The sequence below is a fragment of the Schistocerca gregaria genome, chromosome 1 (assembly GCF_023897955.1).
Source record: "Schistocerca gregaria isolate iqSchGreg1 chromosome 1, iqSchGreg1.2, whole genome shotgun sequence".
Classification (NCBI taxonomy): Eukaryota; Metazoa; Arthropoda; class Insecta; order Orthoptera; family Acrididae; genus Schistocerca; species Schistocerca gregaria.
In genome coordinates this window covers 789,923,801-789,938,341 of record NC_064920.1, presented here as the reverse complement: position 1 = coordinate 789,938,341, position 14,541 = coordinate 789,923,801, and the positions used below count along the sequence as shown (strand labels likewise).

Below are 14,541 nucleotides of genomic sequence, written 5' to 3'. Positions count from 1 at the left end.
AGTGAGACTAAAAGCTGATGGAACACAGTGTGTATAGAAGATCTACATGCACTGATTTATATTTACATGCACATAGCAGTCACCAAATGATGGAAACTTCTACACATTACTTCATGTAGTAGGTAATATTCAGAGTAAAAATATCTTACCAGCAGTGTTCAAACATTTAAAGCTAAGATTTTGGCACCAAATAAAACATACTTTGTGACAGCAGTTTCCACATCATAACAGGGTAATGAATACCACATGAAAGCCTAACTCTGCACTGCATTCATGTGCAGTGTGGTCAAGAAGTTCAGGAGGATTCTAGAATGATATCAGGTGTTTTTTCCCAACTTCCAAGGAGCAGGAAATGATTAGGATTTATGAAAGATGACTTTGTTCGCTACAAGCCTAAATTTTATCATAGCCTCTGCCAATATTTTAAAGTGTATGTAGGTCAAATGTTAGGTAAATTTCAAGAGATGTGCAGATCATTCTTTAAAAGCTGATCTTGCTGTTGATGATAAAATAATTGAGACTCAAATGATCCTTTTCTCAGACTATTTTGCTTAGTAAGACAGAGATATTAAGTTTTCAGTATGAAGTTGCAATTCAAGTGACATTGTGTCAGCCAGTCTTTTGCCATTGCAGCTGACACTTTGGGGTGGGAGTAGAACACATTTGCGCAAGCTCACCCCCATTGGCCCAGCTCACTATTTATAGCAGTTACCTGATGATAATAATAGGAAGTCTCACTTCTAAACAGTCAAGCAGAACCAAATACTTATCATATGCACTAGCTTCACCTTCAGCTGCATAGTGTCAGTACTGAAATGAACATAGAGAATGAAAGCAACAGTAGAAATATGACAGTGGTATATTTGTTAGTAGGAAAGTGAATTATAATGTACCTGACAACAATAAAGTCATTAAAGAGCGATTGGTAATCTCACACTCCTGTAAAAAGATTTTCTTATTCTGGCGCATGTAGAGAAGTTAGCTCAAACAGATGGAGAAGTTTTGATAAAGTATAAAAATCAACAGACATTAACAAGATTTAATGAATTAAAAGCAGAAAATAAGTTGAGAAAATAAGTTTCAGTGTTGAGTATGTTTTTGTAACCTTGAGTTTTGCTCATTGCATTTTAGTATTTATAATCTACTGCTCCAGAGTTTTGAAAGATTTCACCTCCACTTATGATAATCTGTAGCCTTAATACATTATTTTGTCTCCTTGCCTCTCCAATATTCAACATCCTCTCAAAAACTGTAAACATGGTATCATGTTTTATATCTTTCTGTAAGGTAGTAGTTATTTTCCTGTATTCACCGAATCCAATCATTTTATTTCTAAACTAAAAATGGTTCAAATGGCTCTGAGCACTATGGGACTTAACAGCTGTGGTCATCAGTCCCCTAGAACTTAGAACTACTTAAACCTAACTAACGTAAGGACATCACACACATCTACAACCGAGGCAGGATTTGAACCTGCGACCATAGCAGTCGCATGGTTCCAAACTGAACGTGTAGAACTGCTCGGCCACTGAGGCCGGCTCTGCACTACATATGATCCTATAATTTGTTTTGTCGTTTGTAATGTTTGCCAGATTAGAAAAATTGACAGCAGCCATGAAATTTTTCTGACCCCATGCCCCACATCCAATGATGTCCTCAGACTGAGGATGACACTGTGGTCAGTCAGTAGCTTTGGACCTTCCAAGGTCTGTTGGATGGAATTTAATTTTAGTTTCAGTCTGTAGTGTTTGTTCCTGCTTCTATTAACAAGCACTGCTTGGTTCCATTATCATTAAGCTCATTATTCCAGTGATATGCCAATGAAAGTTTAAGAACACTCCCAAGGATATTTTTTCTTGCTTCCTCAGCTGTCTTTGCAGCTACAGTTAATGTTACACTTCATGACAATTCATTTGCTTGAACCATTTCACCATTTTTCATGTTTCCCCACATCTCCACATCCTCAACAATTATGAAAATGTTGAAGTAAATATATGATAGATTTTATCACAGTTTTTGAATCTCATACAGTATAATAAATGAAAATGATGAATATTATTCCAGATCAAGTTTATGATGTTTCGTACTGTTTATCTGTGATGACAATCCATACAGACTTTTAGGCATCAACAGAAGGGTCACTGACATATCTCCATAGTACAGGTGTTGGTCACTGACATGTTACTGTAGTACAGGTGCTGACATATCTTTTGGATGGTTTGGGAGAGTCAGTGCCAGCAGTCCACAACCTGCAGATAGAAACCATCAGATAAGTAATTTTGTGGAGAGATGCATTTTAGTTAATTTTCTATAGACACATATTTTTAATGTAATTATGGAAATCATTTATCTGTACAACTCTCTAAAGTGACATTATGAAGTAATTTTTATAGAAAAGCATAACATCTTTGCCAAATTTATCACTGTGTGGTGGAGTTCATGGGTAGAGGATTTGTTGATCACAATGGGAACATAAATTTAAACTAAACTACTATCCTATTCTTCAGGACACACTTATACTGACAGGTACTTTGTTCAGTACCATGACCTACCCCAGGTGGCACTAGTGAGGTGAAGTAGTAGGAGGCAAGGGGAAGGTAGGAATAAAGTGAATGCACGGACAAGAGCAAAATAATAAGACAGTAGTAGAAAGTGAATAGGAATGTGGTTCCATCCTAGAGTAGACAAGAGCATCAATGTTTTTCATAAATTTATAAATAATCAGGGAGACGGTAAGGAGTAGAGGGATATCATTTATATTGCCATGTCAAAAAAAAGTCCAGAAATAAAGAGACATGCATCCAGTAAATTCAGTAGAACATATTTTAAATAATTGTCACTACACAAAATGTATATCACGTTTTCTCAAGCTAAATACAATGATTCTCTTTGTACAATGACTCAGAAATATACAAAAATTCCATGTATATCCTTGTTATTACTAGTGTAAAGTCTCATGAGTGAAATGTACATGAAACAAAATACTTTGCTAAATGTTATTAAACTGTGATGAAATCTTGTTACTTTTATGTTCCTAAGATATTGACAAAAAGTTTGGAGTTGCTGTACTTCTACACACTGTATATGAAACAGAATAAAAATCAGTAATAAATGCCCATACTTTCTTTCATGCAAATGTAATCTTTGGAAGTGATATAAATATTAAGTGGGAATTAATTTTAGTTACTTCATACATTTTGGATATATTATGCTGTTCTCTCTACATTCAGACCATTTAATATAAATACCCCTCACTTTTTAAATACAAAAGTGTACTGTTGCTAGAAGATACCACAAATAATATGTTCTTTATCTTAGCACTGCATTTGCAATACATTATTCTTATATTTAAAGAATGGAACATCTGGGCAGAATATTGGAAATATGAAAGTATGGAGTACTACTCACCACATAGAGGATGTATTGCAAGGCAGACATGCCCATTACATTGGAAAAGACTGCTAGATTATTTCACAGTTTTATCAGACGTAGACAACAAAACTCACACACATTCACACAAGCACAACTCACACACATGTGGCCACTGTCGCTTCTGGGAGCAAAGGCCTTAGTGCCAACTAATGGCAATGGTCTTGTGACGTTTGATGAAGAACAATGGCTGAGTTCCAGCATGGGGGTACTTCTCCTTCAGATAAAATACATTTTAAAACTGTAGTGACAAAGTGACAAAAAAGTCACAGGAGTGTTCAGGATACTGGTTGATCAGAAATTAAACATGTATAAAATAAATGGTATTATAGACACACCATAAGAAATAATGAAGTTTTATTGTTGGCCAAAAGCATGTATGATGGCAAATTTCACTTTAAAAAGAATTTTCCTGTTGCCTGTGTGACATAAAATTATGCACAAATGCACCTCCCCCCCCCCCTCTCCCACCTCTCCTCAAACACACAGGAGGGCTATATTATGAAAGAAAACAATCCTACTCCTCCTGGAGAATATACCCTTCCACAAGGACACACAAACAGAAAAATTAACTGATTTAAAGTCCAAACAGCCCCAATATCCATCCAGCTTACCATATTTAATAATATGCTTGATGAAGCATGTATTGTGCGATTGTAATAACCAGAGTTGGAAGGATAGTGTCACCACATCAGGGCAAGAATCATGTTGTGGACTACATGACCAGGAGCTGGGTAATAATGCAACAAATTTGCCTTGGAGCCATATAAATAACTTTGAATTTTGAAGCAGATTCATTCAGAGTCCAACTGTACCACCATGATGCCAGGGCTGTGCTAAATGGTGAGACAACTGGGCACTGACGGTGCAGCCATTGGTTCAGGACCGGGTCATGGCAGCTGCCTCCCACTCTAAGTCCACCAAGTGTAGCTTCAATATGCAGCTGACCTCCTGTCTGTGCCTGGTACTGCCAGACTCCTGCTAAAGGAAGCAGGGTGTGTCACTTGCACGGCACTCTTCCCTTCTCACAGTGGAGTATGTGAGATTGGCCTGAGTCACCTGAGTGTGCGCATTCTGTAGCAGAAAACAGACACAACACAGGAAGGAGAATGCTGCTGACATCAGGGCTTTGGTCAGCACCAAACATTCTCTCACAAAACTCTCTCCATTTATTATAATCATGGTCATGAACTTCTGCATGCTCGTAATTCTCTAAGGATGAAAATGTAACTCATCCTTTGGGATGCACTGCAGCGAGTGAAGAGACAACCCCAGAGTTGGAGCACGCTGCCTAGTGGAGTGGGGAGGACTTGGAAGAAAAGATGCTCTCTTACACTATTGACATTCTTTTTCATTCGAACAATGTGAAAATGACCAGGTGACATCTACTTCATGGCTGATCCAGTTGAGGGAAAAGAGGCAACCCAACACAATTTTGTCTTGCAATCTGGTATTGAACAGTTCTGATGAACAATAAAGTGTGTGTGGAAATGCCATTCAAGTGTGATCACAGACACATCACTTTTGAAGGAATCTTCAACAGCAAAAACATGGTGATGCATGGTCCACCGTGCCATTGCTACTGAAACTGCTCTAACACCCATCCTGCCATTCCACTCCCACCACTGATGCTATGCAAGTCAAATCCACACATTCTTTTTGCAGGATCTGTAATATTCTAAATTTAACATACAAGAAATTATATTTAAGGCATCAATGTACAGTCTGATATAAAAACATTTCTGGGTTTTTCCTTAAAAATGAAAAATGCTGTAAGTTACATATGCACTGTTCTCCAGTCACTGCAGCAGTGAACATGACACCAGTGACCAGGTATTGTTATGTAAATGCTCATTAATGGTATGAAAATGTTTTTGTTTGAAAAATGTGAATGTACAATGTCAGTGAGTAAGTAGTGGCAATCTCTTGGGGTGAGTTAATGACAGCAGAGCATATGAGCCATACAACAGCAGTGGAGTTGAGAACATGTTAATAACATACACAATGCAATGGATTATTTGGTATTATTTACATGTGGATGGAAAGAGAAAAGTTTCCCTAAAATGATTACTTGCAGCAATCAAAAAGATATCATAATAAACAGAAAATGTAATAAGATTCAACAGCTACCTTATCACAAAAAGTTCAATATAAGTAATTTTTGTAGAGCTCATATTGTTGTATTTTTATAATATTCATCATTTCAAACAACTATAAATGTACGTAAAGCCACATTGCGAGTGAAAGTATACAATTAGATATGCAATACTGTTAAGCTAATCATATTATTTTTATTGTCAAATCAAGAGTTAGAAAGCTACAGCTTTTCTTTTATATAAAATGTGCATTGATATTTTTCATTTCACAACAATTTATCCCAAGGTGATGTGGCAGAGAACAGCACAAGCTAGTAAAAAATGTACCTCTTGAACAGTTTCTCTTCAAACTGCACAGTAAAAATTTTTAAAAATACCTTAACAGTGATCAGCAGTGGTGTGTTTATTTATGTATAAGATGTTACCAAACTATAGACATGGGGAAGGCAAATTGACCACAGTTATTTTTGTTAGTACTTTTTATTTATTAGTAGCTGCTTCATGAGTTACTATACTCATACTGCAGTTTTGTGTTCTTTAAGGATTTACTCTAAAACATGCTTGTTGTGTGAATGTTAGTAATACGCTTTCATTTGTAATATGTATGCAAATGACAGTGCTCATTTCTTCCTGTGTATATTCTCTTTTAAGATAACTTACGTACCAATCACAATACCACTGAGAATGAAGAACACTGATGAACAGGAGATCTCAAGTATAGAACCAATGAAGACGCTTCCAAGTGCGGTTCCAAGTCGTCCCATCATAAGTGACAGACAGACTGCCATTGCCCTGTAAGCATCAATTTTCCAAATGAAAATTGCAGTGGTATAAATGTACTTTTTTACTCTGAGCAACAGGTCACAGATTTTTAAGTGAGTATGTAAATGAAGATAAATCCATATTTGATAATATCTCTGTGCAGATCTAAAGTTAACTGATATTTTATACCTTGAAATATTTTCCTTACAGTAGCCATATACACTAACATTGCAACGCCAGGAAGTGTACATCTAACTGAAAATAAATTTATTCCACAGATTAGATATGAGGCTAATACTACTAACACAAACAGAACTGTACATTATCTCTGACAGAAAATTCATTGTGGTGTGATCCCTCCATAATAGGAGGCTCTAAATACTGTGACATGAACTGAAAGAGGGCCTGGAGATGTTGCTCTGAAACTTCCTGTACACTGTTTTCGAGTGGGTCCCTGAGACATCAGTAGTGGCTGACAGAGTATCTTTAAGTTGGTAACCAGCCGTATGCCACATATGTTCAATGGGCACTCATTTATTTTTCATAATTGCAGTCTATTATTTGAGAAGCTAAAATACGCCAAATATTCACATTCTCATTAATAAATATATGTGTTAAATATTTACTGCTGGTACTAATTTAAAAAGAAATGTTAACATTGCAAATAGTTTCTACCTCTACAGAACTACAATAAAACCTCTAAATGACTTATCCACTACTTATACTACTTCAGCACTAAAGATTCTGTTACATCTCTGTTCATTTATTAGCGTGTATCTAATATGTTGACGGTCAACAACCATTGCCTGCAAAATTACTTTGGTGTAAGGCAACACATCAGCGGTATTCCCATAGAACAAGCGATTACATGGTCACTGTAACATCTTAGAAGCCACACTTCCATGATCACTTACAGGAAGACAATCTAAATTCTTGAAAAAACATTTCATTCGATGGTTGGCAGCCAAAGTTGTCTTCTCTCTAGTTGTAGAATATGTTGCCTAGCCTGAATGTTCAATACAATAGAACAGGATAGAATATTTATTCACCTTTGGATATGTTTACACGCAATCAGAGTTGTCATAAAATTTATATACATTTATATTACAACATTATGGTGTTTTTCCCTGTGACCTTAAATAGTATGTTACAAGGAGGCTTTTACCTAAGTAACTACTTTAAGAAAGTACATTGTTATTCAGACTGATCACTTTTTGAAAACCTAATACAGCATGCCACAATGAATCAGCATATCACATTAATATCTTTGTATCCATATAATCTGTAAATAATTATAATAATCATAGACTTTATCTGTGCATTGCCTCATAGACACTCATAGCTTCACAAAATAATACAGTTTACAATTTTGTATACTCACATTTCAAAACTCCAAGTGAATTCCATCACTGTATAGAAGGCTTTGCTTTTTACCCACTTTCTTATTATGCTTTTAAATTTATTCAAGGGTATGAATGGGCATTTTTATGTAGTGTGTTAAAATATGTAAGACCAAGATATTTACAACTCTTGTGGACCTTTGCTAGTCTAGCATGTAGCTTGTCAATTGCATGTCTATTTATAGTGTTGTGGTGGCTTTTTGACATCATAAGACCAAAATTACTGAGGTTTTCCTTTAGTTTATAATAGGCAACTGCAAATATATAAACTAGTTACTGTTATTATATAGGGTAATTTTTTCCACCATGTACGATCTCTGGGGATTGATCAATGAGAGGATATGAAATTAAAAAGGATCTAATGAACTTAAGTCTGTAAATATATGGTTTCCATGCTAGAGACTATTTTCAGTCATACTTTGTTATAGAGACTGTGGTGTAATATGTGGTGTACCAGGCAGCCACAGTTACAGTACACATGGTTTCCTCCCAGAGGGTGGTACTGTTCCTCATACATCATGCCCTAGCACCCTTTCCTGCCATAGTAACTGATAGTGTTGTGCCTGATTCAGTTTCGTTGCTGACTCACCCTGTAGTGGATGTGATACAGCATTGTCTACAATGATTCCACATTCGAACTGAGAGCTTAGTGACATGATGTTTACTTACAGAAAGCAAATGGCAATGGGCAGCAGGAAGCAAGGTTGTATGAGGAGATCTATGCACACCAACAACGACCACAGCATTCAACATTTGAACCAGTGTTTAGAAAATTGTCTGAGACAGGGCCATTTCAGGAAACAGGAAATCATGAAGAATGTACCTGAAATGTTTGGACATCCGACTTGGAGGAAAATGTGATGAACACTGTGGAAGGCAGTCACCATGTCAGTACTAGACAGTTGGCCTGCCAGTACAGGCTAAGCCAGACAACTGTTACTACATTTATCACTTACAGTGTCTGCTGAGCTTACTAACAACAGACTTGTCACATCGGGAGCATTTCTGTCACTAGTTTCTTTACCAGACAACCACAATTCCTGGATTTGTGTCATCCATCCTATTTACAGATGTGGCTACCTTTACACTGAGTGGTATCTTTCATAACAGTCATCTGTGGGATGGTATGCAGTAACTTCATGGTATGGTGACAGTGAGTCATCAACATCGGTGCAGCCAGAATGTGTGTGTCAGATACTTGGCGGGGTATTTTGGGACCAGTCTTCCTTCCACGTCGTATAACATGGCGGAACCATTGGCGTTTCTTGCAGGTGTCTTTAGCTCCCCTGCTGGGAGAAGTGCCACTGATGATTCGAAGCGTTATGCAGTTGCTACATGATCGTGCTCCAACCCACTTCACAATTAACATCTGGGTGCATCTCAATCATGTCTTCCCTGGTTGAAGAATTGGACGAGGGGGTCTAGTTGGATGGCCTACTCGTTCACTGGATACCCATGTGATTTCTGGTTATGGGACCATCTCAAAAGTACTGTACATGCGGAACAAATTCCAGATATGGAAACACTGGAGCTGCATATCCTTGCTGCCTTTGTACTGATACAAAAAAAAAAAAAAAAAAAAAAAAAAAAAAAAAGGTTCAAATGGCTCTGAGCACTATGGGACTTAACATCTATGGTCATCAGTCCGCTAGAACTTAGAACTACTTAAACCTAACTAACCTAAGGACATCACACAACACCCAGCCATTGTACAGATACAGCCTGGACTATATCAATGTCTGGGACAGAACATGTTACGGCGCCACGTACATGCATGGAAACTATTTTCAGCACATACTGTCTCTCTAACAATTTACGATTGAATAAATGGTCCTAGCATGTAAATTTTGCATTTATGGGCATAAGTTCATTAGACGTTTTTCGTTCCATATCCTCCCATCGATCAGTTTGTACTGGGTGAAAAAACTCACCCTATATTCATTACCTTGAAGTAGCGTCTACATAATTCTCGTGGTGTGTGTGTCATGCAATGTATCTGATGACCTTTTTTGCCATTTAAATACAGTCTTAGATGCAGATGATTTTGCCTATAGCAAAATTCCATTTGTCAGATGGGAAATAAAGAAAGCAAGGTATGCATACAGCCTCTCAGTTACACAGTAAATAACTCGCTTGTGCGAGCCTGGAACATGACTTATCCATATGTGTATCCTAGTTAAGACTTTGATTAATATGGAATCTAATGTAGTTTCCTAAAGTAATTATCTATGTAAAAACCTCAAGGTGACAATTGTCTCCGCAATATTCTTTCTTCCAGGAGTGCAAGTTCTGCAAGGTTCGCAGGAGAGCTTGTGTAAAGTTTCGAAGGTGGGAGACGAGGTACCGCAGAAGTGAAGCTGTGAGGACGGGGCGTGAGTCGTGCTTGGGTAGCTCAGATGGTAGAGCACTTGCCTGCGAAAGGCAAAGGTCCCTAGTTCGAGTCTCGGTCAGGCACCCAGGTTTAATCTGCCAGGAAGTTTCATACTGTAAACTGTTTCCTCTCCAGAGTTTCGTGCATCCCCTATTGTGCTACACGTATTTGTTTTTGCGATGTCACCTTCTCATGAGCACTGAATACACGGCGGAGAGATAAGCGTACCTTATCTGTGTAGGGAAGAGGTCGACGACGATGCTGTTGACGACGGATATACACATGGTGGCGGGCGCCATGAAGAGGCAGGCCAGCGCGAGCACCGTGTCCTGGGAGCCGACCCAGTGCAGCGCGATGCCGCAGCAGCCCGACAACAGCGTGCTCAGCACTGGGAACACAGCACAGCGTCAGTCAGTCAGAATCACCGCTACAGTTCTGAGGGAATAAACTGCAAGGTTATGTGTCTATTGAGATTCACAGAATTTGGGAGAAGGGGGGGATAGGGTGTGGAGTATCCTGGTCGATACTTCAAAGCGCTCTCGCGTCAGTGAGCGATCTGCACCTAAATTTTCGGATTATTTCTCTAAGCTGCAGTGTTAGCAGTGGCATTGTATTTGCTTCGCCCAACTGTAATTTCAAGAGATATTGGAAAGCGTACAGACGAGAAGTTGTGTGGCCCTTTGAGAGGATCGTAATGATGCTGAGAGGATAGAGAAATTTCGAAGTTTATTTATAGGAGATCCTCATGAGCATCTTTTTTTATTTAAAATTCTGTACTCTCGGCACTGCTTACGATAGAGAAAACGTGCTATTTTGTTCCATATACTTCATACGTATTAGCATTAAATGAGATTTCGGTTTTTGTAAATCATTGATCTACTTATGTAACAGGTACACTTTAACTTTCTGCCTGTACTTCGTAATTTCTGTTTGAGATATTTGTTGGCCTTTGTGCGATGTTATGAACGCAACGACAGATGCTCTGGTGTCAACACTGGTGTAGTAGTGAGACCTCAACGCCGTACGTTGCTCCACAGAATGCTTCAATCAGACGCCTTCCTTGGAATAATGTTAACGTCGTACAACAAAGGAATGTCAACTACAAATTAGATAGATTCACTCTTTTAAGATTTTTTACGTCGAAAATTGTATTCAAATACCGCAATAAAACTGTTTGTTACGTGTAAATCTATGACTGCTCATTGAAGTAGGTTTGAGTAATATACGAGAATACTTTGAAAAGTCTGGTAAATTTCCATGAAAGAACGGAACATTTTTGCTGCGCCTACATGGTTGGTAAGCTTGATTATTCCAAGGATCGTACAAAGAATTTCAGCAATATATGGCGCACAATTGATTGTTGACAGTCGTCTTTATTGAGCAGTGTGTCGAGTGTGACTGAAAATGGGGAAATTAAACATTTTCGTTTGAAGGGTTGAACTGCAGCACAAATCAAAACAGAATTGGATTAATTTCACGAGGACTCTGCATCGTCATTAAAGACCATTTACTTTTGGATTAATGATTTTAAACGTGGTCCGACAAGCACCGAAGGCGAATCGCGCTCCGCCCGTCCAGTTGTGGTAACCACAAAGGAAATCATTTACAAAATCCATGAGTCGGTAATGCAAGAGTGCCGAAAAATATTGTGACAGTTCTGAGACTATAAGCATCTGAACTGAGCGAGTGCATAAATCCTGCACGAGGAATAGGCTACAAAGAAGCTGTACGTGAGGCGGGTGCTACCACTGCTCAGAACAATCAAAAGCGCATCCGGCTTAACATTTCAATGCAATGTCTGGCGTTTTTCAATCGCAATTCGCAATACCTTTTGCTCCGATTTATGCCTTCGGTGAAATCTGGATCCATCATTACACACCAGAGTCAAAACGGCAGCCAAAACAATGGACAAAGGATGGTGAAAGATCATTTTGTCAGCTCGTAAGATGATGGCCACGGCTTTTTGTAATTCCCTAGGGGTAATCCTAATAAGTTACTTGTAAAAAGGCAGAATCATGATGAGACTATATTGTACCTGCAGGATTCATGGTGTCAGTTCCCTCCAGCACCACTTCAGACATTAGTCGAGTCCGTGCAACGTCGTATTGTGGCACTTCTGCGTGCTCGCGAGGGCCCTACACGATATTAGGCAGGTGTACTAGTTTCTTTGGCTCTTCAGTGAATGATTGAATGTGTTTACAAAATTATATTACTGTTTGGTGCATAGTTCAGGTGATATGACTTCATAAACACTAATATCTGGTAGAAGACAGATCTGCCTGAGGTAATGTGTGATATTCGATCGTGTCGGCGACGGACTCTGGATGGCGAATGGCCACTACAATAGTCTGACTCTTGAAGGGACTTAATATTTCACGTATAACTGCAGTATCGTGCATGACCTTTAAATTTGTAACTGCTGAGACACTATCCACATACGCCGCTGAACGCACATATAAAATTACATCTTTGTACGACAATGAGCTGCGTGAAAACGAAACCGCAGGGGCAAATTCGTTAGCCGTACAGATGAAATACGCGTACAAATATGTGTGAAATATGTGTGGCGTATTACGGGCGAAGCTGTGGATAAAAATCTCCTCCTAAACCTCTGCATCGATTTCAACCAAAATTCGCACACGTATTACGTAAATCTGGAAGCAATACTGTGAGGGTAAGAAACAGCAATCTCTTTTGAGGTGGGGCGATAAAGTGGAGAGGGAACAGAGGGAGGAAGAGATGGATAGACAGAGAAGAGGGAAGGAGGAGATGGACGCAAATATAGAAGAGGAGCGGATGGAGAAAGAGTGGAGGAGTGGGGAATGGAGGGATAAATGGAAGAGGAGGGAACGGACAGAGAGGGGGGGGGGGGGGGGAGGAAGAGATGGACAGTGAGAGTGGTGATGAAGTTGTAATGGGTGAGCAGGAGATAGAAAGGGCAAAATGAGACGGACATAGAGGACTGAAGAGGAGAGGGACAGAGGGTGAGAAAGCAGATGAACATAGGAGTGAGGAACATGTGAACAGAGAGAGTAGGGAGGTGCAGATGTACAGAGAGAGGGGAGAGTAAGAGATAGGGAGAGAGAGTGACAGGAGATGGGTAGACCGTGGGCAGTGAAGGAGTTGAACAGATAGAGGGGGTGAGAGGGATAATGATACGAATACAGAGAGGGGTGGACGAGATGGGCAGAGAGGAGGGGAAAGAAGAGATGGACTAACGGAAGTGGAATAAATACGTAGCCAGACACTGCCGGATACTCAGTTCGTGTACATATAAACAAGGGAATGTGTTGTAATATGGCAGAAAAAAGAAAGATGTTAAGGTGGATCATCTTCACTTTCTGGAAGAGAAGGGCCTCTTTCCTTTCCATAGCTTGGCTAACTCGCTGTTTGGGTGGTTAGTCAGCTGCAAGATACCGTAAGAAAGAGACAAATTAATAGTGAAGACTGACCCAGGAGGCGTTTCTTCCCAACGAAGGGCACGGCGTATCCGGCGAGTATGTAGGCGGCGGCGGTGGTAGCGCCGATGATGAGCGTGTTGCTGAAGACGCTGACGTCGACGTCGGCGGTGCAGCCGTCAGGCCCCGGGGCGAGCGTGGCGAGGGCGGCCGGCGCGGCGTCCACGGCCGCGTCTGCATCGGCGAGCAGCCAGGGCTCGAAGTAGCGCGCGGCGTGCGCCTCGGCGGCCGCGGCGGCCACCACCTGGCACACGGTCAGCGTCTCGTTGAGGGACGGGTGCGACGCCGCGTACGACGACAGCCGGCTGAACAGCTCCGGCAGCCACAGCAGGAACCCGTTCGAGCTGCGGCAGCGCAGAGCCGTCGAGTGAGTACAACGGCCTGAGATCGGCACTGTCGGGTTGCGCAATGCAGGGTGTCTCAAACCCTTGCGGTCAAATTGTAACAGGTGATAGTGGGTCCACAACCGACTACATTGAGACAGGAAATAAATACACAGCTTACACCACATAACAATATAGCTTATAGTAATTGTCCGCCAGTCTCAACAGCCGCAACAGATATCTGGAGTGAGGGCAATCCTCACGCCACCCATATCGCTGGCCACCGCCAACGGTTCTCTGTCAACGTATGGCCGTATATTGTCCAAGATTACTTATTCGCTACCCGTTTGACTGGTCCACTTTACATTGTGTTCCTGCGAGATATGCTGCCACAGTTCATGGAAACTTACCCCTTGTTCTCCACGAAAGCACGTGGTTTCAACACGACGGTGCATCAGCTCACTTGGATCGTAATATGCGTGAGCACCTGAACAACGCGTTATGCTCATTTTGGAGTGGAAGGAGACGTCCCGTCCCATGCCCAACGCGATCTCACACCTCTGGACCTTTTCCTCTGAGATTATGCCACGACGTAGAAACGAACGACGATGTGTGTCCTAGGGTCCAAGCTGGCTGTCTCTAGGCACAGAGATCTTTGAGAGACTGCATGCTTTGGCGGTCGTCACCTCAGACATATTGTAA

The 14,541-nt window shown here is 40.4% G+C and overlaps 1 protein-coding gene across 1 annotated transcript in view; it reads right to left on the bottom strand.

The window, feature by feature from the left end:
* Positions 1 to 1,987: 1,987 nt before the first annotated feature.
* Positions 1,988 to 14,541, bottom strand: part of LOC126269651 (synaptic vesicle glycoprotein 2A-like) — a 159,362-nt gene continuing 146,808 nt past the window's right edge. The window contains exons 9-12 of the mRNA XM_049974008.1: positions 13,511 to 13,860; positions 10,287 to 10,446; positions 6,190 to 6,317; positions 1,988 to 2,249 (exon numbers count right to left, since the gene is read on the bottom strand). Of these exons, the coding sequence (XP_049829965.1) occupies positions 2,182 to 2,249; positions 6,190 to 6,317; positions 10,287 to 10,446; positions 13,511 to 13,860 (706 nt within the window). The 3' untranslated portion in view covers positions 1,988 to 2,181. The remainder of the gene's footprint in view (positions 2,250 to 6,189; positions 6,318 to 10,286; positions 10,447 to 13,510; positions 13,861 to 14,541) is intronic.